At 43.4% G+C, this 27,111-nt stretch overlaps 2 protein-coding genes across 5 annotated transcripts in view; one reads left to right on the top strand and one right to left on the bottom strand.

Moving 5' to 3' along the window:
• The window catches only part of LOC129152936 (uncharacterized), a 43,344-nt gene that overhangs the window by 7,585 nt on the left and 8,648 nt on the right, over positions 1-27,111 (top strand). For 2 of the 4 annotated variants that reach the window (XM_070546370.1, XM_070546371.1), the window contains exons 2-5: positions 2,323-2,498; positions 2,662-2,775; positions 2,978-3,203; positions 5,231-5,714. In XM_070546370.1, coding sequence (XP_070402471.1) covers positions 2,323-2,498; positions 2,662-2,775; positions 2,978-3,203; positions 5,231-5,540 — 826 coding nt within the window. In that variant the 3' untranslated portion in view covers positions 5,541-5,714. Of the gene's footprint in view, positions 1-2,322; positions 2,499-2,661; positions 2,776-2,977; positions 3,204-5,230; positions 5,715-5,741; positions 10,671-27,111 lie in introns of those variants that run through there. The other 2 variants (XM_070546373.1, XM_070546372.1) reach the window with 2 other exon arrangements.
• LOC139063713 (uncharacterized) lies at positions 13,337-18,325 on the bottom strand. The gene is made up of 2 exons (XM_070546402.1): positions 17,878-18,325; positions 13,337-16,100 (listed from the first exon to the last, which is right to left on the bottom strand). The coding sequence occupies exons 1-2, from the start codon at positions 17,897-17,899 to the stop codon at positions 15,229-15,231; spliced, it is 894 nt and encodes a 297-aa protein (XP_070402503.1). The 5' UTR covers positions 17,900-18,325; the 3' UTR covers positions 13,337-15,228.

The following is a 27,111-nucleotide window of genomic DNA, read 5'->3' on the forward strand; positions in this document are numbered from 1 at the left end:
AATGATGGAGTATATGTGATTTACAAAGACATTTCAAACAAGTCTTTGTTCTTCACTTACCCATTCAGCTTTGACTATCTACATATTTATACAATTTCTCACACATCAGACACACTGAAGTGTGTTAAAGCTTCTGAGCTTGCGCAAAAATGTGTTCTTCCACATAAGAATGGGTTTGTGGTCATCCCCGTTTCACACATTTTAGTGGTGCAACTACACACAAAAGTAGATGTGTTGCTCCTGAAAACAACTGTTTTATTTGAAATTAGTTGATCTATCATAGCAACTGTTTATTGTTTGGCTGTCAATAGCCATATATTGCAGAACCTTTTTGAAGGTTTTTTTAAAAAGTAATTGATGCACATTTCCCCTTGTAATATAGTGGTTTTGTTAGAATGATGTTAGCCGTGAGGGTCAGAGACTGACAGTGACATACAGGTGCTGGCCAGTAAATTAGAATATCATCAAAAGGTTGAAAATATTTCAGTAATTCCATTCAAAACGTGAAACATGTACATTATATTCATGCAATGCACACAGACCAATGTATTTCCAATGTTCATTACATTTAAATTTGATATTCATAAGTGACAACTAATGAAAACTCCAAATTTGGTATCTCAAAAAATTAGAATATTCTGAAAAGGCTGAATATAGAAGACACCTGCTGCCACTCTAATCAGCTGATTTACTCAAAACACCTGCAAAGGCCTTTAAAAGGTCCCTCAGTCTTGTTTTGAAGGCACCACAATCATGGGGAAGACTTCTGACTTAACAGCTGTCCAAAAGACAATCATTGACACCTTGCACAAGGAGGGCAAGACACAAAAGGTGATTGCTAAAGAAGCTGGCTGTTCGCAGAGCTCTGTGTCCAAGCACACTAACAGACAGGCGAAGGGACGGAAAAAATGTGGTAGAAAAAAGTGTACAAGCTCTAGGGATAACCGCACCCTGCAGAGAATTGTGACGACAAACCCATTCAAAAATGTGGGGGAGATCCACAAAGAGTGGACTGCAGCTGGAGTCAGCGCTTCAAGAACCACCACGAGGAGACTCATGAAAGACATGGGATTCAGGTGTCGCATTCCGTGTGTCAAGCCACTCTTGAACAAGAAACAGCGCAAGAAGCGTCTCGCCTGGGCCAAGGACAAAAAGGACTGGACTGATGCTGAGTGGTCCAAAGTTATGTTTTCTGATGAAAGCAAGTTCTGCATTTCCTTTGGAAATCAAGGACCCAGAGTCTAGAGGAAGAGCGGAGAAGCACAGAATCCACGTTGCATGAGGTCCAGTGTAAAGTTTCCACCGTCAGTGATGGTGTGGGGTGCCATGTCATCTGCCGGTGTTGGCCCACTCTGTTTCCTGAGGTCCAGGGTCAATGCAGCCGTCTACCAGGAAGTTTTAGAGCACTTCATGCTTCCTGCTGCTGACCAACTTTATGGGGATGCAGACTTCACCTTTCAACAGGACTTGGCACCTGCACACAGTGCCAAAACCACCAGCACCTGGTTCAAGGACCATGGTATCCCTGTCCTTGATTGGCCAGCAAACTCGCCTGACCTTAACCCCATAGAAAATCTATGGGGTATTGTGAAGCGGAGGATGCAATACGCTAGACCCAACAATGCAGAGGAGCTGAAGACGACTATCAGAGCAGCCTGGGCTCTCATAACACCTGAGCAGTGCCACAGACTGATCGAGTCCATGCCACGCCGCATTACTGCAGTTATTGAGGCAAAAGGAGCCCCGACTAAGTATTGAGTGCTATACATGCACATTCTTTTCATGTTCATTCTTTTCAGTTGGCCAACATTAGAGAAACAAACATTTTTTCATTGGCCTTTAGAATATTCTAATTTTCTGAGATACCAGATTTGATGTTTTCATTGGTTGTCACCTATAAATATCAAATTTAAATGTAATAAACATCGGAAATACATTGGTCTGTGTGCATTGCATGAATATAATGTACAAGTTTCACGTTTTGAATGGAATTACTGAAATATTTTCAACCTTTTGATGATATTCTAATTTACTGGCCAGCACCTGTATTTAGAAATGCTCCTATGTTTGAAATTGGATAACATCTGACTGTAAGTATGTGTGCATGCGTGCATGTGTGTGTGAGAAGTAGAAGATGTAAATAAACATTCTATAAAACTACTGGAATACAGAACTTATCTCTTTTAAAATGAAATTATTTAAACATCCATAGATGCCACCAAACATTACCTGCTAGTTACAGAAAGTATTTGATCAATTGCATCTTCAGTAAAAATTTCATATTTGTAAACATAATGTTTTGTGTTTCTCCTTTTTAATTAGGGTGTTCCACCTAGTTGAGTTCACCGTCAACAAAACTGTAGCAGTGGTGCCCGAGAACTGGTACAGTGACGGCGTGACCTGTTGGCCGAATTATAAAAGTGATGCAAGCGTGAACCGGGCAAAGGAGCCGGGACCTGAAGTGGAAACGTATGATGTCCGAATTCTTAAATCATGTGGTAAGCTACTTTATATTATATTATATATATATATATATATATATATATATATATATATATATATATATATATATATATATATATATATAATTATTTTTATATATAATAAGTATGACTTCAGTCTTTCAATTATCTGAAAATATTATTTTTTACCAAATTTTAGATCAGTACTTCGAGGCAAGACAACACCTAAATAAGTCACGTCATGCCACACTTCCAACCTGCAGACAGAAGAAGAGGAAGAGGACATGCGACCCAAGAGGAAGCCAAAGGCGATGTAAGCATCTTTCCATGTTTTCCTGTGAATTGTAATTGAAACATGCATGCATATATCGTGTATGGAACATTTATCCAAGTTTCTATGTCCGAGAAGACAATACAGGTTACCTAGTATAAAAACTGACTTAAATAACTACTTAAAGATTATGGAAATGAGAGTACCACGACAACTGAGTGTTATTTCCCTGTCCAAATTATAGTCATTTTTGGGGGGGATTCTGATGACAGTGAAGACGAACATCCAAGAAAGAAATCCAGAAGCCAATCCAAAACATCAGTACAGCCACCAGCTCCTGCTGTCCCGCCACCACCATCTCCTGCTGTTGAACCATCACCATGCCAACAACAAACCTTGTCTGCAAGCCAGGTGCACACACTTACCTGGCGAGGGAGAAGGTTTGACTATGGGCACCCTTCCCTGCTCTGGTGGGTAATTTTTGTTGTTGGTTTTGAAATGATTTAAATTACATGTTATTTAATAAGCCATAAGGCGAAGGATTCCATAGGAAATATGAAATCCACCTTACGGATCTGTAAGGTTAATTAAACCAGAAGATTGGAACTTTTTAATGCAGGGATTAGATAACCGCTTCGTATTCACTCAGAGACAACAGAAGAGAGAGTGTCAAGTTTAAAAGTTAAGAATTTTATTACTAACAAATTCAACTAGACTGACTTTAAGCACTACATGTATGGTGTAACTAAAGTGGATGAGACGGTGAATGGATGACGTGTGATGTTGATCAGAACCAGCAAGTCCGAAGAAGCGATTAGTTCTGATGGAAACTGAAGGTGATGTCTTCGCGTTAAGCTTTGATTAGGAGGTTCATAAATACATTCAATGCCATTTGCCGGTCTACATACCCTGAGTGGAAGTCCCCGTCTAGATCAGGAGGTGTAAAGGTCCAGCTTGACCTTATGGAGCCGGAGCATGTAGAAGAAGCCACGGCAACCGACCACCCGTCTTGAGATACTCCTGGGTCACGACAATTTGTTGGCATTTGCTGAGACCCGAGCCTGGGTCTTGATGGTTCAGCTTTTATTTTGAAAGGAACTGTTGCAGCAGTTTGAACAAAAACGAATTTTCCAGCTTGTCGTTGGTTCTTTCGGTTAAAGAGGAAAGTTACGGATTGGCCACTCCGACAACTTCTCTGGAACGCTTTGAACTGGTGTTAGAGATGATGTGGGCATAGTTTTATACTTCGGATATTATGGTTTATGGTCGAATGAAAATTTGACAGAGTTACCAAACACCATCAAAACCACCGGAAAAGGGTGGCTTGCCACCTCCGGGTCGGGGGAGAGGTCCTACCTCAAGTGGAGGAGTTTAAGTATCTCGGGGTCTTGTTCACGAGTGAGGGTAGGAGGGATCGGGAGATCGACAGGCGGATTGGTTCGGCGTCTGCAGTGATGCGGACGCTGAGCCGATCAGTCGTGGGGAAGAGGGAGCTGAGCCAGAAAGCCAGGCTCTCGATTTACCGGTCGATCTACGTCCCAATCCTCACCTATGGTCATGAGCTTTGGGTAATGACCGAAAGAACGAGATCGCGGATACAAGCGGCCGAAATGAGTTTCCTCCGTAGGGTGGCCGGGCTCAGCCTTAGAGATAGGGTGAGGAGCTCGGACATTCGGGAGGGACTCGGAGTAGAACCGCTGCTCCTCCGGATCGAAAGGAGCCAGTTGAGGTGGTTTGGGCATCTGGTCAGGATGCCTCCTGGACGCCTCCCCGGGGAGGTGTTTCGGGCATGTCCTGCCGGCAGAAGGCCCCCGGGTCGACCCAGGACACGTTGGAGAGGTTACATCTCCAATCTGGTCCGGGAACGCCTTGGGGTCCTGCCGGAGGAGCTGGTGGACAAGGCCGGGGAGAGGACGGCCTGGAGCCCCCTAATTGGGATGCTGCCCCCGCGACCCGGACCCGGATAAGCGGAGGAAGACGAAGACGAAGACATCAAAACCACGCCTCCGTCGAATCTGTCAGATTCTGATTGGATCAGTGAAAGGAATGTGTCATGTCTTTTAACGCTACGTGAAATGAGTCCTGTTGGAACATTTAAAGTCATAGTACCTTTATATTCTATAGGATTGTAATAAAGTAATTAATATTTAGATTTCACAGGTCGGTCACATCTTATTTGTTGACTAACACTTGGTTGGATTAGCTTTATTAAAAATAGAGTTCTTTGATTAATTAAAAGAAAGGAGTTCATTCTTCATTCTTCTGTTGAGCTGAAAAGAAGCAGGTTAGAGCGAATGCATGAGACCTTGACACCATATCTCATGCAGACTAGTCCTGTGCAGAGGGGAAAAAACATCATTTCGTTCCGTTACAGTTTGAATAAATCATTATTTAATTTCTTTTTATTATATAAAATATAGAGTTTGTATCTGCTACATAATGTTTTCCAAACTGATAAAACTGACTGATGTATATTTTCTAATATTCTTCCCAACAGCCACAGAAGCCCAGATTTTGGACTTGCTGGAGCTTCTAAAAAAACTGATGGAGCAACTAGAAGCCGAGGTCAATTATTTAACCAGCAAGCTGGATGCAACTCCCCAGGAAATGGAGTGTCAATGGGAAGAAGTCTTTCAACCAGATGTCATCAAAAACACTGCTTCTGCGTAAGTACTCATTTTAAAATGTTCACACATTTTTCTGGGTCAACAATATGTGCTCCACTACGACAGCTCTTGCCACCAGCCAGTTCAGTCCTTTGCTATTCACACACTGAGGTGTTGTTTACAGTGTTTCACTTCTTATAAACGCTACACAGCGTCAATATAAACTTGTATAGCTACTTCTAAAGCTGGTCTAATAAAATAAGAAATAGTATTGAGCGCTTTAGTTGACAAATTATTTTCTGCTTAGAGAAATATGATATTAGTGGAGATTGTGTCCTGTTACAATAGAAAATTGTGGTGGTGGATGATGATTAACATTTAAATTTGCTTTTGTGATTGCAGAATCTGTGAGGAAAAAATCCCATCTCCCGTGCTTAACCACGACATATGTAAACATGCTGTCCGCTGGTTTAACTTAGCAGCAGATCGAGATTGCTTTAGGCGACGTAGTGGTACACAAGAAGTTCAACCCACTGACCAGCATTCATTTCATAACACAATATACAGTCTGGTAACACAATTTTTTAATGCTGTTTCTATTACTATTATTATACTTTATACTTTGTGTAGCGACATTGTAACAGAATGAATGACTGTTTTCCACCTAAAAGTAATTTCCCCCCCTCTCCTCAGCAAGAACTAATCTGCATGAGATATTGTTCAAGGTCTCATGCATTTGCTTCTAAACTGTTTTCCTTTCCAGCGCAAGAGAAGAATGAAGACAAAGGACTCTTCCTTTTTAATAAATCAAAAAACTCTATTTTTAATAAGCTAATCAAACAAAGTGTTAGTCAATAATAAAATGTGAACCAATTTGTGAAATGAAAATATTAAATACTTGATATTATAATCTTATAATAAGTAATATAACTTTAAATGTTTCCACTAGAGACTGATCACACGAAAAGTTAAGCCACATCACACATGGCTTTTACTGATCCAATCAGAATTTTCCAGATCTGACGGAGGCGTGGTTTTGGTGGCGCTTGGTAAATCTGTCATCTTTTCATTCGACATAAACCAAAACATCCGAATTATAAAACTATGCCCACATCATCTTTAGCGCCGGTTCAAAGCGTTCTAGAGAAGTTGTCGGAGTGGCCAACCCGTAACTTTCCTGTTCAACCGAAAGAACCAACGACAAGCTGGATAAAATCTGTTGCTGTTCCAACTGCTGCAACGGTTCTTTTCAGAATAAAAGCTGAACCATCACGACCCCGTTTTGAGTCTCGCTAGATGCCAACAAAACTGTAGTGACCCGGAAGTATCTCAAGACTGGTCTGGTCGGCAACCGCTGCTTTTCCTACCGGCTTCGGTTCCAGAGAGGGTCAAGCTGGACCTCGACATTCCTGGTCTAAAGGGGACTTCTGAAAGGGTACGTAGGCCGACAGAATGGCGTCTCAATGTGTGTTATGAATCTCCTAACCAAAGCTTAGCACGAAGACATCACCTTCACTCCCATCAGAACTAATCGTTTCTCCGGATTTGCTGGTTCTGAACAACATTCCACTCTACACCATTCTCCGTCTCACTTCACCTTAGTTACACCATACATTTACTGTTTAAAGTTAGTTTAGTTTTAATTTATTTAGTAATAAATCTTTAAATTTTTAAAAGTTGACTCTCTTTCTTTTGTCTCTGAGTTAATACGAAGTTGTTACATAATCCCTGCAATAAAAAGTTCCAATCTTCTGGTTAAAAGTACCCAAAGATCTATAAGATTGATTTCATATTCACTATGGAATCTCATGTCTTATGGCTCATTAAATAGATGTAAATTAAACCCTTTACAACATGAATGGCCTCATTTGTGACCCAAAGGTCACACTTCCCTCAGCTGGGTCAAGCTGTCCTGGCTGTACTTCTATCTACAGATTATCCATCACAGGAGACGCGAAGTCTGCTGTAAACCATCTTTAATCTGAACTGCCTTACCAGATCTTGACTTCCTTTGCCTCCACAGCAAGACAAGGATTTTATCACGTTCCAGAAGAATCATTTATAATAAACTCTTTTACTGTTAAATCACCAAAGGTTCATTATAAATGTATTTAATTACTGAAATGAATTATTATTCTTTGGTTAATAATTATTATTATTTATGAAAATCAGTAATGTTTAACAGTGACAAGAAGATCACCTGCACTTATACACACCATGCAGGACACAGTAATCAGGTTAAGGTTAACTGCACTCACATGTCTTTTTCCATAACACCAGAGCTTTCTATCTTGGGAAGGCGGACTTCTGCGGTATGTTAAATCTACATGTCAGAACCTGATTCGTAGACCAGGGAAATGCCCATCTTATAAAACAGAACTCTCAGCATTTTGCAAATGAGTTCTAGAGACGTTGGGACGGCCGCCCAGACGCTCTTTAACCAAACAAGCGATCTCTGTCACGCTGGCAGAATTGCTCCGACACAACAACACCTACGAACAAAGCTGACGCTACGAGATTCCTCAAGAATCTGCTCAGACGCAAACCAATTCCACACCTGTGTGCCTGCGGCAACTCTAGGACCAGAGAGTCGGTACCACTGGTCTCCCCTACCGGACCAAGTACCCAGAGGCTGATCAACATCCTCCTATGACCTCTGGATCTGAACAGAGGGTCGTCTGAACGGTGAGGTAGAACACAAGATTGCATCTGAGTGCTCTTCAATAAGAACAACTTTAGTTTATCTGCAAACCAAATTCTTTTCACCCAGAACGCTCCTCTTCGCTCAAGATACACATTCTGAGAACATTGCATTCACCCGCAAACAAACACACTTCATCTTAGATCCATCCAACACAGAGGTTGTTTTTAATACCAAAGCTTTTATGAATTGTCTTTTATAAATTGTTTTAAATTGTCACATTTTAAATTGTTTTAGTAATAAATTTCTTAACCTTTTTAACTTGACTCTCCATGGAAATAAACTCAGAGTGGTGTATATTGTTCATTGAACGAGCTAAGATCTCTTTAGATCTTCTGAATTAATAAATAAACATTTGCTATTAATTTAAATCTCTTAAATTAAATAATCTTTTGATTAAATATAGACCAAGCCAGTTGGTGTATGAACTTCTATCGATTATATAAATATCTGTATTCGTTTGATCTTTCTCAGGGTTTAACAAAGCTGAATAGCAACAGCTGTTAAATTCTAGTTATGTAGATTAAAGAGCAAGTCAACCCCTGCCAGATTCTTACTCAACTCCCTCTTCATGTTTGAAAAATGCAACAAATGCTGTTGCCTTGCAGACCGAGAGGGCGGAGCCGCAAACCAATACACACACACGCACAGGCTCACAACGACATTGTGACATCATAAGGACCAGTTTACATCATAGCATACCTCTTAGCCAATAGCAATGGCAGATTTAAATTCAAATGCAGTGCAGAGGTTTTACCTGACGACGGCTGACACTAACAGTTTTAGGCAGAATATTTAAATTTTAACTAAGATGCACTGAAGTACCAAATTATTGACCACACATGTCTGCAGCACAATTAGACACGCATTTATGTAATTTATCAGCAAAAAAAAGTTGATTTGGGGGTGACTTGCTCTTTAACAACGCTACATTTGCTTGCACATGTAACGGACAGTTTTTTTTTACTACTGTTTGTATTACTATTATAATTTATACTTGCACATGTAACGGACACCTTTTTTATACTCCTGTAATACTACATTAGTATTACTACTAATAAATATTCATCAAAATACGTTTATGATTTGGGTGTGTATTTCCTTTAATATAAAGGATAAGTGTGGTGTGACAATTTTAAATCATTTACTCCAAAGCTCTTAGTTTCTGTAAAGAGTACTCAGGTACTGCATGTTTTCATTTACTAATTAAACATTAAGGAATTCCAATGATTAAATAAAATTAAAAAACCAGACTGGATTATTTCCTTTATTAAAGAGCACACAAAGCTAGCTGAACCTGGTGATGGACGGGTACAAACCAAATCCGGACCGGATGATGTGCTTCATAGACGGGTCCAAAACGGACTATGACTGGATGATGAGTTTTATGCACGGGTCCAAAGCGGACCCGGATCGGATGATGTGCCAAAGGAGTTTATCCGGACAGACTCCTCACCGGATATGATCCGGATCCATGATCATGATCCGTTCCGGATCTTTTCCGGAGAGCAAGTGGACTCCGATACGGGTCCGTTTTGCTGATCCGTTCCAAAGCTTACGGTACCTTCAGGACGGATCCAGTCTGAAGTCCGTTTGCTATCTGGGTATGAAGCCAGGTAGCAGTTTTTCTTTAGGATTGAGAGGAGATGCAGGAAGATAATAAACAGATACAGGACAGAAAAATAGTCAAATAAAAACAAGTTCGGTTTTGTACCTGGTGGTTGCAACAAACAGACACATTGAAGGTTATCAGAAGTGAGGAACAGAAAATGAAATAATTATTTTAATGTTTAGAGCAGCAGGAACTCTGAGAGGCTGCAGGCGCATCAGTGAGTTTGCGGCCACTGCGCAGGGGGAGGGGGGAGATGGCTGAAGCAGAAACTACCGTTGTTAAAAGAAATGTGTTTAACTTTGAAAATGTGGGCGCAATTTTAATCGTCAAAAACTCCAGCAAACCATTAGTTCATTTTGCTCAAATAGAAATTGAGGCCTGCCTCTAATTCTGTCCCTCCTTCCAATAAAGGCCTGGAGCTTGATGAGCTTGAGTCAAATACAGTTCCGGGCCTGTATTAGAGGATTTACGGTAGTTTTAAAACTGGCGCTCCTAAAGCGCCCTCTAGTGTTTGGTTAGTAAAATTGCCTTTAATCAACTTAACCTCCATCTCGTCTTCCTCTTTTATCACCATTATTTCTAAATTTGGTGTTTATTCTGCAAATCTCCGTGCCTTCGTATTTATCTATTCCTTTTGTTTAACAGCTTCATGATTTCTTTGACAACGCCTCTTTGTGTCAGTGATGTCCAAGTGACTTAACCTTAAAAGTCAACGCCCAAATATCTGCAACCTTCTGTAACTACTGCAAAGCTTTGTACGAGCTAATATAAATAAATAAAATAACAAAAAAATCTGGTAAGCTGTAATAAGTTGGCTTCACTCCTCCCGACGCCCCCAGTTTTCAGTGTTTTCCCTTCATATAAGCCAAGACGGTGGATCAGCCACCAGTTTTCATCCTAGTGAAAAGTCCACTTGTATTTTTATGCTCTTTAAAACAAAGATATATTTGAAAGACAGATAGTTCTATGTGAATAATAATAACTATGATGATGATCAAGAGGAATCTAAATGTTGAGTTGAAATGATCTGAGCCTGTACATTTCTGTTGGCGTTCTGGATGTGTTGTGACGGCTGTTGTTCCACGGTCAGGTTTAGGTTGCGTTTCTGCTGTGACGATACACTCCTGTACAGTTGTGATCAGAATAAATGTATAAATTAAACCTCGCTTTGCCTTTTTAATGCTTCATTTACGGCAATGTGCATTTTGTCTTGGGGCTGATTGGAGAACTGTAAAGGACTTCCTGCTACAAAAGCACATGTTAAAGGGGACGTGTTGCGACTATATTTTTAAAGTTAGAACAATTTTGTGGTCTATACAAAACAGGAAAATGAAGATTTTTGCACAAAACCCCTTTAAGCAATCTCACCAGCTCTTTTTGACATTTTCAGTACCTTGAAGAACACACGCTTGCTGGATCACAGGAGACTGGGTTTCCAGGTCGCTGGAGGGCTGGAGGAGCTGAGCACAGAATAGGGAGCAGGATCCGGTAAGGTAAGGTCAGTTTGGAGTGGACAGCCAGGGAGCGGCTGGGAGACAGCGGGATTGGTCCGGTAGGTTGCAGCACGGTATGAAAGGTGGTGGTGGAAATCTGGAGAAGAGGCAGCTTACAAAAATCAGGCAAGCTTGGAAAAACACACAGGAACTAGCAATCTGGCTAGAAGTACGACTTGGACGATATCTATTCGGATTACTCAGTAATCAGGCTCGGGAGCGGTAGATACCAAAGTTGAGTTAATCATCCAGCGAATAAAGATGTCTCCCAGCAGCTTATATGTCCCTGGCCAACTGATGAGCAGATGGGCTGCAGCTGGTCCACTCCTTGACACGCCCACCTGCAGGAGAAGCTCAGAGAAGGTTTAGCAGAGAGAGGAGGACTCACCCCAGACCACGACACCAAGATAACTTAAAGTGATACTTTACAACTTTTTCGTATTTTGAACTCATTTTCTTGAGCCAGTATGTGCCAAAATGACCCTTTACATGGTGAATGAAATGTCACTCAGACCCTCACCGCTCTGTGGCCAGAATACCACACTTGCAACTTCAGATTGCCGGTCAGGTCTGTTGGAGTTAGTAGAGCCGATATGCCTGGTTCTGCAGCCTTAAGGTGCTTTTCCAGGAACACTACTCAGGGCAACTCGGACCGATGCAGTTCAGCCCGACCACGGTTTCCAAGGGCACGGTTTGGTATTTTCCCTCCATTTTCTCCCCTATTTTTAGTCCCTGCTCCATTGAGGTACCTGGCAAGGCTGAGCTGGGCCGGTATCGTGATTCTGGCCGCTGATTGGCTAGGGGCTTCATGGAGCTGGCGTGGGAACAAACCTGCTTTCAGATGGGCTGACTCAAACCACGCTGTACAGAGCTCTTTTAGGCTGAGTAGTGCTCCTGGAAACCACCCTCAGTGTCTACATGAGTGATTCATCACTAAATTGAACAAATCAGCAGCAGCAGCTCCTAGATTTTAGTACTGGGTATGGAATGGAATATGATTTAAAATATAACTCGAGCAAAAGTGTTGTTCTAATCTACAGAACCACCCAGGATAAAAGGCGTAATTTTCCTGTGTTTAAGTTGTCCAGCAACAGTCTTGCAGTCTGTGAAAAGATGAAATATCTTGGACACTTTATCACAGCCAATATGAGCGGCGATGATGATATTTACAGGCAGTGCTGCAAGCTATATGTGCAAGCAAACACCATTGCACGGACTTTCAGCTGTTGTTCCACACCTGTTAAAGTGGCATTACTTAAAGCATACTGCACACCACTATCTACTGCACATCTGGGGTCATTCTATAAAAAGTCGAGCTTGCACAGGTTACAAGTGGCAAACAATGATGCAACGAGAATCCTCCTCAAAATTCCCAGGGGAGGCAGTGCTAGTCAAACGTGTGTTTCTGTGAGCGTGTGCACATTTAAGGCACTTCTAAGAAATTTAATGTTCAAGTTTATGAGACGGCTGGAAGAGTCTTCCAATAGTATTATAGTTGCACTCTCAAATCCCACTGTGAGCTGCTCTCGTTATACGTCTAGGCTGAGAATGCACTGGTTAAAATGTTTGGGTGGATTTATCTCAACTAGTTAGTTTTGTTGTCCCTTACCTCCACTGCAGTTATATCCTGTGATTTTATACAGGCTTTTATTGGTATTAATGTTAATTGGTATCCTTTCTTTTCTTGTATCTTTTTCTTTTATCTGTATGTTTCTTTTAAAATGGACTTCTGTCTGGCAATAAACATATTATAAATCAGCTGCGTTCATGATTTAAAACATGCAGGAAATGTGCTGGAAGCAGACTGCAGCTCCAGGTATGTCCGCTCAATATTTGTTTGAGTCCCAACAGAGCCAACTGCCAGTCTGGAGTTGAAAGTAGAACATTCTGGCCAAAGGGGTGCGATGTGTGCTGGGTGGCTGTTCATTAACCCTCTAAAACAGGAGTATTCGTTTCCGGTCCTGGAGGGCCGGTATCCAGCACGTTTTAGTGGTTTCTCTGCTCCAATATGCTTGATTCAGTGGTTTAATCACCTGTGCAGCAGTTCAGGCTCTGCAGAAGCTTAACCCCGTAAATTTCCAGCGCAATGGGGTTTTGTCCCTCGGGCGGGACGCTGGAATGCTAAGGAGTTAATCACCTGCTGGTTGAAATCAGGTGTGTCGAAACGGAGTTAAAACTAAAACGTGCTTGATACCGGCCCTCCAGGCTGGGAACTTCATACCACTGCTGTTAACGGTCACTTTAGCACATACTGGCTCAAGAAAATTTTGAAATATGAAAAAATTTCATATCGTGGCTTTAAAATGTGTGTAGGACTCCGACATAGGGTTCAGACTTTTGGCTGCAACTGTAAACACAATTTTCTGTAATTATTGAATATGGAGTTGATTAAAATACAGCTAAACACGACGTACTAGTGGCATGAGCTGCCCTGTAAGACATCTTTTTAGTGACGTATGACAAACAGCTCTTCACTGTTTAGAGGAATTTAGATTTTTATGATAATTTATGACAAAATTCCTTAAAATGAATAACTGAACCTAGTTTATCTTTATGTAGATGGTAAAGTGTAGTGAAACAGCGTTAGTCTCAGTCGGCATAAGCAGCAGGGCCCTGCAGGGAATCGAACCCCGTCTCATTACTGAGAGTTCCGTTACCAGAGCCTTTTGCTTTGGGCGACGCGAGACGGTAAAGCAAAACCTGCATCAACACAGCATTTAATGTTGGAACATAAATTCTGTCTTGAAGCAGGGAAAAAGAAACCGTCAAAATAAAAAAAATTTTCTAATTAAATTCAATTTAGTATATTATAAACGTTTTACAGATTTAGAGCCTCCTTTGACTTTTATGCTTTTCGTTAACTTCTCGTTCTTTAACGATGTTTATCCGTTCTTTAGTCGCGGTCAAACGCATCGTAATTTTGTTCTGCGGTGAATCTTAAAGTTATGTTGAATGTAAATAATCGGAGTCTTTATTGCTTTAATTTAACCGCACAGTAACTTGTTCAAATATTCAAGTTAATTTGAATCATTTACATGTTTAGACTATATTTTATTAGCCTTTAATATTTTAGTATTTATTGTTTAACTTTTGTAAAGAGCTATTTTTAAACGCGTGCACATTTAAACACTAAAACCTTTGTTTGCTCCGTCTGTGTCAGAGCTCTGCTGTTCAGCTCCTTCCTGGTTCCTGCAGGACCACAAAGCCCAGAGAAGCTCAGTCCAGCAGGACGTGAGGACACAAACAGACACGGAGAGCTCCTCCTAAACCTGGAATCAAACGCTTCTACAGATTATTTAGAACAGTTTCTTGTGACAGAACAGTTAGTGAAACAGAAAGGACATGATGAAGATGATGTTATCGTCCTCGTCTTTCATACGGATCAAAGATCACCATCAGCTTACGCTCATGTCACCAAGTAAACGTCCCATTCCTCACTAAGACCTGCTCTATCTGCTCTACCAGATTATCAGAAGCATCACTGTAGTTGTAGTTTTGCCTCCATCTTCCTGCCCTCCTTGGTCTCTTGTTTATCTTCTACCACCTCTCACCATCCATCTCAGGTGGGATCTTGTTTGCTCCGATGGCCTCTTGTGTTCCAGGCTTTCATCTTTTAGTGAACGTTAGAATATCATATACTAATATATATGTATGTGTGTGTGTGTGTGTGTGTGTGTGTGTGTGTGTGTGACCCTAAGCCAGACTGCCTGCTCCATCAGATGAAAAGGAAATCCTCTCAGGACCCAAATAAAATAGAAGATTTAGCAACCAGACACAGAAGCCCAGGTGAAACCGTCCACATCAGCATCTCCAGTTCTACCAGCTCTAAAAACACACTTCTTAAATAATAAAACACTAAACTCAGCCAACGGATGAAGACGTCCTGGTGCCAGATGCTACCTAAGACATCACCAGTTCAGCTGACTTGATAAAACACTTGGTGACTAAAACAAACATCTGGTGACCTGGTAAAAAACAGTCCTGGTGCAACAAGCTACCTGAGACAAACATTTCCAGTCAACCAGTTCAAGAAAGAAAGAAAGAAATTATATTCAGTGGCGCTGCACTGGAAAAAAAAAATCTCTAGTCCGAGTCGGAGTCGTCCCATCTTGGTCTCTTCAGTGGGATGTACGGGAAGCGCTCTCCAGTCCTCTTCTGGCTGGATCCAAGGGCCGAGGTAGAAGGAGTGGGTTCTTCTACATCCTGGACCTCTTCAGCGCTCCCGTGGGCAGGCCTGGGATCTTCTGGAAGCTCTTCCGGCGGGGCCGGAGGAGCTACCGCCAGCGAGAAGTCTTCTAGTGGTGGAAGCTGCTGGACTTCATCTCTATCCAGAACTGAGCTACCATAACCAGAGTCCACACTAGAAGCCATAAAACCTTTTAAAGCTGACCACAGACCCTCAATAGCACGCTTTGCCTCCAACTCCTCATCCCTACTCAGACCCTCAAAAGCAAACTCTGCCTCTACTGGAGGAGCCTGACCATGACCCACAAACACCACATCATCATCACTACTCAGACCCTCAGTAGCACGCTCTGCCTCCAACTCCTCAGCCCTTCTCAGACCCTCAATAGCACGCTCTAACTCCAACTCATCCTCCCTACTCAGACCCTCAATAGCACGCTCTAACTCCAACTCGTCATCCCTTCTCAGACCCTCAGTAGCACGCTCTAACTCCAACTCCTCATCCCTTCTCAGACCCTCAATAGCACGCTCTAACTCCAACTCCTCAGCCCTTCTCAGACCCTCAATAGCACGCTCTAACTCCAACTTGTCATCCCTTCTCAGACCCTCAATAGCACGCTCTGCCTCTACTGTAGGAGCCTGACCATGACCCACAAACACCACATCATCATCAGGAATGTGAAGGGCTGGGTACCTACCTTCATCTTCATCGAGAATCCGGATGACCTCAGGGGCCCCTGCAGTCGCGGGACGCTCCACGATGAAGATGCCTGTGAGGACAAAACAAGACACATTAAATCCACTTGTGTCATAAAACAGTTATGAAAAAGCTACAATGACTTGTTTACAATACAAGAGATGTGTGTCTGCATCTGCATGTGTGCACAAGACACACTTTACTAATCTGGTTGTTTTTGGGGTTTAACAGGTTAAAACCGAGTTCTGCTTTTACTGAAAAAGTTTCCATTTTTAATTCATGTGATTGTTTATTATTTATGTTTCATGTTTATAGCTGATGCATTTCTAAAAAGATGTAATGTTTTACAGCTTGTAGACGCAACACTGCTCAAATAAAGTTGTTTTAAAATGGGCTCTATAAAAATAAACAGAAGACTCGTTAAACTGGTGAAAAGTGTTTAAAATATATTCAAACGGCAGAAATGCATTTATAAACCTGAGAACCAACTCAGAACACATCAAACTTTCTACTTGGATAAAACAGGTGAAGTCCTTAAAGATCAAAGGTCTCTAGTTCACTCAGATTTATGGAAACAACTCATGTTCACCGATGCTAACAGGCTGAAGCTAAAGCTAGCTGTACGTTCTAGCATGTTCTACGTCATGACGTTTCATACCTGGTTCGTCCGTTGCTATGGTCACGAAAACATGTTTTTGTTTGAAGCATTCTTTTTTAGAATCGTACATGTCATTTTATTAGTTTTAAAATTTTCGATGTAAAATTGAACTAAATGGGTTTGCTGAAACCAAATTAGTGGTTTTCTTCTAACGGTTCTCTCTAGTCTGATATAGTCATCCCACCGACCTGCTGGGACCCTCAAGATGCTGAGGCTGTGTGATGAGGTTGAGTCACAGGTCGGTGCTAATGTGAGAAACCTTTTGTCTCTATCCCGCTAAAAGAACCACATATTCAGCTTTTATTTTGCTTGCCCAGCTGACAAAAACCAACAGGCGCTCCTCGCGCTCACTCTCACCTCGCTGCTGTCCATCCTCTTTTATATCAATAATACAAAAGAAACCGACATGCCACAACAAAACTAGTAAAAACATTTGATGTGTTCAACTGTTCCAGGGGAATTTGAGCCTCACTTGTCCACAGAAAACATGTTTCACCTCCATAAAACACCAAATGTCGTCTTCCGCCGGCCGTGTCCGGGTCGCGAGGGCAGCATCCCAACTAGTTCCACACCGTCCTCTCTCCGGCCACCTCCACCAGCTCCTCTGGCAGGACCCCAAGGCGTTCCTGGGCCAGTTCGGATATGTACTTTCTCCAACGTGTCCTGGGTCGTCCAGGGGGCCTCCTGCCAGCAGGACATGCCCAACTCCTCACCAGGGAGGCGTCCAGGAGGCATTCTAACAAGATGCCCAAACCACCTCAACTGACTCCTAGATATGGAGGAGCAGCGGCTCTATTCCGAGTCTCGACCGAATGTCCGAGCTCCGCACCCTATCCCTAAGGCTGACCCAGCCACCCCGCGGAGAAAACTCATTTCGGACGCTCTTGCTGGGGAGGTTCGCAGCCGAGTGCGAAGAGGCTGGGATGAGGATCCTCGCCTCCAAGTCTGAGACCATGGTTCTCGATCGGAAAAGAGCGTTTGTCAACTCCAGGTCGGTGGAGAGGTCCTGCCTCAAGTGGAGGAGTTCAAGTATCTCGGGGTCTTGTTCACGAGTAAAACACCAAATGCGATTTTAAAACACACATTCGCTCTTCCAAATACACGAATTTAACATTACAATAATGTTTCAGTAGTTTGTCCTTTAGGAAACATGAAATGATTCAGATGGAGAATTTAATTGATGTTAGCTTACCGTGCTCCTCCCGGAAGGACATCTCCCTGGTAGGTTGGTTCTCGGTCTTCTTCAGCTAGCCACAAACTGCTTCAGCGATTTCTGCTCTGCAGAGGCTCTCCAAGCTCGTCCAAGGACTACTATTGAAGCAAATCTCCAGAGGCTCTCTCGACCAAGTGCTGCTCTAGCGCTCTCGACCAAGTGCTGCTCTAGCGCAAGTTCGAATGAAAGACTTTTAAAATTCCATGAGCTTTTATAGATGAGCAACGTTCTAATTCTATGACGTATACACGCACATGCGTGCAACAGATTCCTAACCTGTCTCTTTGCAGCAGGTGCACCCATAGACTGTTCATACCCGAGGGGTCTCTCAGCCCTCTGGAGGACAGAAGCTATTACTGCAGCTGTTTTTGAACGGTCACTTAGCTAATTATGTAATAGCAGTGAGGACTTTTAGTGCCGTTGTGTTTTTGTAATCTCCAGTTTGAATACATCAGAAGTTTTGTATTCAAACAAAAACATGTTGTTTTCGTGACCATAGCAACGGATGAACCAGGTATGAAACGTCATGACGTAGAACGTACAGCTAGCTTTAGCTTCAGCCTGTTAGCATCGGTGAACATGAGTTGTTTCCATAAATCTGAGTGAACTAGAGACCTTTGATCTTTAAGGACTTCACCTGTTTTATCCAAGTAGAAAGTTTGATGTGTTCTCTGAGTTGGTTCTCATGTTTATAAATGCATTTCTGCCGTTTGAATATATTTTAAACACTTTTCACCAGTTTAATGAGTCTTCTGTTTATTTTTATAGAGCCCATTTTAAAACAACTTTATTAGAGCAGTGTTGCGTCTACAAGCTGTAAAACATTACATCTTTTTAGAAATGCATCAGCTATAAACATGAAACATAAATAATAAACAATCACAAATTAAAAATGGAAACTTTTTCAGTAAAAGCAGAACTCGGTTTTAACCTGTTAAACCCCCAAAACAACCAGATTAGTAAAGTGTGTCTTGTGCACACATGCAGATGCAGACACACATCTCTTGTATTGTAAACAAGTCATTGTAGCTTTTTCATAACTGTTTTATGACACAAGTGGATTTAATGTGTCTTGTTTTGTCCTCACAGGCATCTTCATCGTGGAGCGTCCCGCGACTGCAGGGGCCCCTGAGGTCATCCGGATTCTCGATGAAGATGAAGGTAGGTACCCAGCCCTTCACATTCCTGATGATGATGTGGTGTTTGTGGGTCATGGTCAGGCTCCTCCAGTAGAGGCAAAGCGTGCTATTGAGGGTCTGTGGTCAGCTTTAAAAGGTTTTATGGCTTCTAGTGTGGACTCTGGTTATGGTAGCTCAGTTCTGGATAGAGATGAAGTCCAGCAGCTTCCACCACTAGAAGACTTCTCGCTGGCGGTAGCTCCTCCGGCCCCGCCGGAAGAGCTTCCAGAAGATCCCAGGCCTGCCCACGGGAGCGCTGAAGAGGTCCAGGATGTAGAAGAACCCACTCCTTCTACCTCGGTCCTTGGATCCAGCCAGAAGAGGACTGGAGAGCGCTTCCCGTACATCCCACTGAAGAGACCAAGATGGGACGACTCCGACTCGGACTAGAGATTTTTTTTTTCCAGTGCAGCGCCACTGAATATCATTTCTTTCTTTCTTTCTTGAACTGGTTGACTGGAAATGTTTGTCTCAGGTAGCTTGTTGCACCAGGACTGTTTTTTACCAGGTCACCAGATGTTTGTTTTAGTCACCAAGTGTTTTATCAAGTCAGCTGAACTGGTGATGTCTTAGGTAGCATCTGGCACCAGGACGTCTTCATCCGTTGGCTGAGTTTAGTGTTTTATTATTTAAGAAGTGTGTTTTTAGAGCTGGTAGAACTGGAGATGCTGATGTGGACGGTTTCACCTGGGCTTCTGTGTCTGGTTGCTAAATCTTCTATTTTATTTGGGTCCTGAGAGGATTTCCTTTTCATCTGATGGAGCAGGCAGTCTGGTTTAGGGTCACACACACACACACACACACACACACACACACACACACACACACACACACACACACACACATACATATATATTAGTATATGATATTCTAACATTCACTAAAAGATGAAAGCCTGGAACACAAGAGGCCATCGGAGCAAACAAGATCCCACCTGAGATGGATGGTGAGAGGTGGTAGAAGATAAACAAGAGACCAAGGAGGGCAGGAAGATGGAGGCAAAACTACAACTACAGTGATGCTTCTGATAATCTGGTAGAGCAGATAGAGCAGGTCTTAGTGAGGAATGGGACGTTTACTTGGTGACATGAGCGTAAGCTGATGGTGATCTTTGATCCGTATGAAAGACGAGGACGATAACATCATCTTCATCATGTCCTTTCTGTTTCACTAACTGTTCTGTCACAAGAAACTGTTCAAAATAATCTGTAGAAGCGTTTGATTCCAGGTTTAGGAGGAGCTCTCCGTGTCTGTTTGTGTCCTCACGTCCTGCTGGACTGAGCTTCTCTGGGCTTTGTGGTCCTGCAGGAACCAGGAAGGAGCTGAACAGCAGAGCTCTGACACAGACGGAGCAAACAAAGGTTTTAGTGTTTAAATGTGCACGCGTTTAAAAATAGCTCTTTACAAAAGTTAAACAATAAATACTAAAATATTAAAGGCTAATAAAATATAGTCTAAACATGTAAATGATTCAAATTAACTTGAATATTTGAACAAGTTACTGTGCGGTTAAATTAAAGCAATAAAGACTTCGATTATTTACATTCAACATAACTTTAAGATTCACCGCAGAACAAAATTACGATGCGTTTGACCGCGACTAAAGAACGGATAAACATCGTAAAAGAACGAGAAGTTAACGAAAAGCATAAAAGTCAAAGGAGGCTCTAAATCTGTAAAACGTTTATAAAATACTAAAATGAATTTAATTAGAAAAATTTTTTATTTTGACAGTTTCTTTTTTCCTGCTTCAAGACAGAATTTATGTTCCAACATTAAATGCTGTGTTGATGCAGGTTTTGCTTTACCGTCTCGCGTCGCCCAAAGCAAAAGGCTCTGGTAACGGAACTCTCAGTAATGAGACGGGGTTCGATTCCCTGCAGGGCCCTGCTGCTTATGCCGACTGAGACTAACGCTGTTTCACTACACTTTACCATCTACATAAAGATAAACTAGGCTCAGTTATTCATTTTAAGGAATTTTGTCATAAATCATCATAAAAATCTAAATTCCTCTAAACAGTGAAGAGCTGTTTGTCATACGTCACTAAAAAGATGTCTTACAGGGCAGCTCATGCCGCTAGTACGTCGTGTTTAGCTGTATTTTAATCAACTTCATATTCAATAATTACAGAAAATTGTGTTTACAGTTGCAGCCAAAAGTCTGAACCCTATGTCGGAGTCCTTCACACATTGTAACTAACGGTTTGACCTAAAATAATAACCTAAATCTATCTGGAACCGCTACCGGTCCATCTGCACTCCAGACGAGTCCCGTTAGCATGACTGCAGCAACACAGCTAACTGTGTTAGCAAGGGGAAAAGTAATTTGGAAAGCCACGACACACTCACACAGATAAGATCTAAAAGAAGAGCCACATATTTAAACAATAGATCCTCCAGAGACCGGTAGAACCTCAGAACCATCCTGGATTACTACAAACACAAGCTAGCGAGCTACTGCAGCATCCCAGTCAGGAGGAATTATTCTGCTGATCTATCGATTAAATTTGTTCTGGAGTTATTTCAATATAAACACACAGAGGTTCAACTGGCAGCACATTGTTTTATCTATAGATTAGTGAATTTTATTGGGACGGTATGATGGGGCTAATGGTCAGCTAACAACTCGTCAGCTGAGGGCTACAAGCTTAGAAATGAAATATTCATCTAAAGTAAGCAAACTGAACTGATTTTGGTTCTGAAGATGTTCAGCATTCTCCCTGGAGTCCAGATCAGGCTCACGGGTCTTCTGGCCGTATCCCAGATCTGACCGATCTTGTCATGTTCAAGAAGCCAATGTGAAATGATTTGAGCTTTATGACATGGTGCATTATCCTGCTGTCATGGTCTGCGTCTGCGTCTTCCCTCATGTGTCTCCTGATGTTTCTCCATCCCTCTCTGGATTCTACGGACGCTTCAAACAATGGCTTGGGAGCAGTACTGTTGCAAAAGAATGAAATAAGTGGCAGCCGGTGGCATATGCATCCAGATCTGACTGAGAAACGCTACGCTCAAATAGAAAAAGCAACTTTAGGCTTGGTCTTTGGATGCAGGAAGTTCCATGGCTAGATGTTTGGTTTACCAACATTCATAGCAGAAACGGATCACAAACCTCTCATCACAAATAGGAAGTAGAATCTCAATGACATGTCACCAAGAATACAATGTATGATAGTGATGCTGCAGCGTTTGAACTGATATACATGCTAGGCAAGTTTGCCAGGCATGCCAGGCAAGTTTATTGTACTGGCTGACGCATTGTCTCATGCACCTGCACCAGGTGGTGACAGCAGTATTAGTATGGTGGTGGAGGAAGTCGAAACCAAGCCCCCACAATTCGATTCTGAAAGTGAGGCCAATGCGGAAGTGAAATAAATTGCAGTTCCACCCTCATCCACTAGGGGCTGGTGTCAGAAAATAGCAAATCCTCATTGACTCCCATGTTAAAAATACCATTTCACAGCAGAAATAAACATGTGTACAGCTTGGTTTTTGTCATGGTCCGTGGTGAGCTGTCTGCCTGTAACCTGGTTTTTCTACTCTGAGCTTGTTTCCACAGGTGGGCGTGTCTGAGAGCTCCCAGCTGAAGCTGATCTCCTCATCAAGGCCAGGGGATTTAAGGAGCAGTGTGACGCTTCACCATGCCAGATGATTTACGCAGTTTGGGTAGCTCTAGCCACTAACCAGACCTTGACATTTTTTTGCATTTGTACTCGTGATAACCTGTCGTCTGAAAACCCCTTTATGCCCTCTCCTGCTTTTTTCCCAGGTTCCTCTTAACGTCCTCAGCCTCTCCAGAACAAACCTGGATCACAACCTACCTGACACACTGCTCCATCCTCTGACCGCCCGCTCTCAGCCGCTCACCTACCACATCCATCTCAGCTCCTACACCTCTGGACAAACCAACCACCCTTCTTGGATATCCTCAGCTCACCCGGATCCGACAACCCTCCCGGTGCATTTAGTGCTGCCAAGAAACAGTAAGACCAGTCTCCAGTTAAGTTTCCGTCTGTTTCCATTAGTTATTCACTCTGTCTCCCTCCTTAGAAACCTCTCCCTGGAGCCCTGCTGCCAGTCCTGCATCTCGTCGAGTCCCGAACCTCCGTTGCTCATTATTTCCAAAAATAAACCCTTTTACTTACCTTCCTGGTTTCCGTGTGTGATTCTGCATGTCGTGGGTCAAGAAACTGCCTCCGACCATGACAGGTTTTTGGTTTAAATCATCTAGTTTACACTCATGACAACTCTGAGGGGGGTGGTTTTTTTTTCACTCTTCTGTTTAAGTGTATTAAAAGCCTAAAATTCTGTACACTGTAAATCCTCTAATACAGGCCCGGGCCTGTATCTGACTCAAGCTCATCAAGCTCCAGGCCTTTATTGGACGGAGGACCAGAATTAGAGGCAGGCCTCAATTTCTATTTGAGCAAAATGAACTAATGGTTCGCTGGAGTTTTTGACAATTAAAATTGCGCCCACATTTTCAAAGTTAAACACATTTCTTTTAACAACGGTAGTTTCTGCTTCAGCCATACCCCCCAACCCCCGCGCAGCGGCCGCAAACTCACTGATGCACCTGCAGCCTCTCAGAGTTCCTGCTGCTCTAAACATTAAAATAATTATTTCATTTTCTGTTCCTCACTTCTGATTACCTTCAATGGTGTCTGTTTGTTGCAACCACCAGGTACAAAAACTAACTTGTTTTTATTTGACTATTTTTCTGTCCTGTATCTGTTATCTTCCTGCATCTCCTCTCAATCCTAAAGAAAAACTGCTACCTGCCTTCATATATATTCACCTTATGAGTTATCTTTGAACTGCAGTTCTAAAAGATCTACCGACCGCAAAAACAACGGGGTGCGCGCTGCTCGCCGGCCGCACCGGTGCGTCACTGGAGGACAAGGTGATGCGCCTCGATCCACAGCAGCGAAAAGCATTAGGCGCAAATGAAAGAATAAAAGACAGAAAACATAAAAAGAAATGAGCCGACATGAACGATCACGTGTTAAATTAGTTTTTGAGGTGGCGACACCTAATTTGATAATGTTACTGTGGCCGTGCTCAGGACGCAGATGTCTGGAGCGCGTCAACAATCAGAGCTTTGCATGCGCAAGCTGGTTAAGGTTAGGATGGGGGTGAGGGGAAGGTTAAATTGCAAGAGGGTAAAGGTCACAATTTGGTTAAATGTCCGTTTTACGGCGGGTGTCAGAACCGACGCTCTGGCACAGCGCGTTGCCTCCCGACGCGCAGGAGCTTGTCACCTGCTGACATCAGTCTTCTTTTCCGAGGACTGCATCTTGCCGGTCATTATCACGTGACAGCGACTAGTCAATGACAGGCATAACAAGTCACTATAGAGCGGTGAAGTCGTCTAGTGACTAGTTCATATTGCTCCCCAGAGTGTTCTGCAGCATAATCAGCACGTTCTCTTTGAACTTGATATCAAATTTTCGCCTCCCCTTCGTCTCCGCACCTGCCATGGTTAAAGTTACCCTCGCGGTCTATCACTGGCAAATAAAAAGTGAGACGGATGACACAACCGCCCCCTTGTGGTACTTGCTTGTTACCACATTCCACCCGGCCACTATAAAAAACCGGTCATTATTCACCTCCGCCGACTCCGACACTGGCCAAAATGTGATACCCGGCCGTCAATTGAATACAGGCCAATATTAGAGGATTTACAGTAATTAATGAGCATCAGACCCACATGACCGCAGAGCTATCTCCAGGGAAAGGCCTCAGTCTGAGCCTCGGTCTCGCCTGATAACTGTTCCGTCAGTTTCAGTCTCTCAACTTAGACCATTAGTTGTAGCGTTTGTGTATTCTTTTTTGGATATTTTTGTGCAATTGTTGGACAAAATTACTTGCAGTGGCATTAATTGCAATAATAGAGCGTCCAATGAGTCTCCACTTCATTTTTTTCAGTAAGTAAAATTACATTTATGTATTTTAGGTCACTGCTGAGCTTAGATGTTAACATGTACTGTTTAACCATGAAATAAATGTAATAGGGTAAAACCCAGTGCATTTAACATAATGCTGCACTTTAGAAAATGGGTTCAAATATAACATGTTGGTGGAGCTGGGTTCCGACTATCAGCTTGTGGAGCTCTCGGGAGACCGATGTTTTCCACCCGCTTCTCCCCTCCCCACAGCTCGGCGCATCTCTGTCTGATCGCGGCTTCTGTCTGCTGCGCGGGCTGCCGGCTTGTGGACCTCTGGGATGGAAACCTTTCTACCCGGTTCTCCCCAGCAGCAGCTCTGCGCATCTCAGATCGCAGCGGCACTTGTCTGCTGTGCGGCTGCCGGCTTGTGGAGGTCTCGGAGACCTCTGTGTTCCACCCGGTTTTACCCAGCGGTCAGCCCGGCATAGCTCTGACTCAGAAGCTCTGGTGTTGTGCACAGTTTACTCCGGTTGTAGCTAGGTTGCTACCTCCGTTAGCTTAGCTCCCACCTCTGCGTTAGCTTTGGGTTAGCTTCAGGTTAGCTTGTAGCTAGTTCGACTGGGTGTCGTCAGTTGATCCCAGCCTAGGGTGACCAGATTTAAAAAACTGAAAAGTGGGACACCAAAGTTTTACACAAAATTAAAGACTGACAAATCCTTGCTGGTGACTTATAACTGCTTTTTATTGTACAAAACGCAACAACATTTGAACATCCTATTAAAAATAAGGACATTCTTTTTTTTAGTGCAATGTTTTGTTATTTTCTTTTTCAAAATAATACTGTATTTGTGAAACACATTGGGCAATATCGAAGGATCTTTCATGGCGGTGAAAACGAAGAGTCGGAGTACCCGGCCCGGAGGGTTACCGGGGTCCCACCCTGGAGCCAGGCCTGGGGTTGGGGCCCGTGAGCGAGCGCCTGGTGGCCGGGCTTTCGCCCATGGGGCCCGGCCGGGCCCAGCCCGAACCGGATACATGGGCTCGTCCAACTGTGGACCCACCACCCGCAGGAGGAACATGAAGGGTCCGGTGCAATGTGAATCGGGTGGCAGACCAAGGCGGGAGCCTTGGCGGTCCAATCCCCGGACAAGGAAACTAGTTTTTGGGACATGGAACGTCACCTCGCTGGCGGGGAAGGAGCCGGAGCTTGTGGCAGAGGTTGAGCGGTACCGGCTAGATATAGTCGGACTCACCTCGACACATTGCATTGGCTCTGGAACCCGAGACCTGGAGAGGGGTTGGACACTCTACTTTGCTGGAGTTGCTCCGGGTGAGAGGCGGAGGGCTGGGGTTGGCTTTTTGTTAGCCCCGAGACTCTCTGCCTGTGTGTTGGGGTTTACCCCGGGGGACAAGAGGGTAGCTTCCTTGCGCCTTCGGGTCGGGGAACGGGTCCTGACTGTTGTTTGTGCGTATGGGCCAAATATCAGTTCAGAGTACCCACCCTTTTTGGAGTCCCTGGGACGAGTGCTAGATAGTGCTCCATCAGGGGACTCCATTGTCCTGCTGGGGGACTTCAATGCTCACGTGGGCAATGACAGCTTGACCTGGAGGGGTGTGATTGGGAGGAACGGCCCACCTGATCAGAACTCGAGCGGTGTTTTGTTATTGGACTTCTGTGCAAGCCGCAGTTTGGCCATAACGAACACCATGTTCGAACATAAGGATGCCCACCGGTACACTTGGTACCAGGGCAGCCTAGGTCACAGGTCGATGATAGATTTTGTAGTCGTATCATCTGACCTGCGACCGTATGTTTTGGACACCCGAGTGAAGAGAGGGGCGGAGCTGTCAACTGATCACCACCTGGTGGTGAGTTGGATCAGATGGCAAGGGAACATGCCGCGTAGACCTGGCAGACCCAAACGCATAGTGAGGGTCTGCTGGGAACGCCTGGCAGAAGAACCTGTCAAGACGGTCTTCAACTCCCACCTCCGGCAGAGCTTTGACCACGTCCCGAGAGCAGTGGGGGACATTGAGTCCGAGTGGGCCTTGTTCCACTCTGCGATTGTCGAGGCGGCTGTTGCTAGCTGTGGTCGTAAGGTGGCCGGTGCCAGTCGTGGTGGCAACCCCCGTACCCGCTGGTGG

Source organism: Nothobranchius furzeri, chromosome 17 (assembly GCF_043380555.1).
Source record: "Nothobranchius furzeri strain GRZ-AD chromosome 17, NfurGRZ-RIMD1, whole genome shotgun sequence".
Lineage (NCBI taxonomy): Eukaryota > Metazoa > Chordata > Actinopteri > Cyprinodontiformes > Nothobranchiidae > Nothobranchius > Nothobranchius furzeri.

Bases quoted from the DNA above. Each gene is read 5' to 3' on its own strand.
- LOC139063713 (XM_070546402.1), bottom strand. From the start codon at position 17,899: ATGTCCTTCCGGGAGGAGCACG. The intron at 16,101-17,877 runs GTAAGCTAACAT...TTGTCCTCACAG, and splicing joins GTCCTTCCGGGAGGAGCACG to GCATCTTCATCGTGGAGCGT.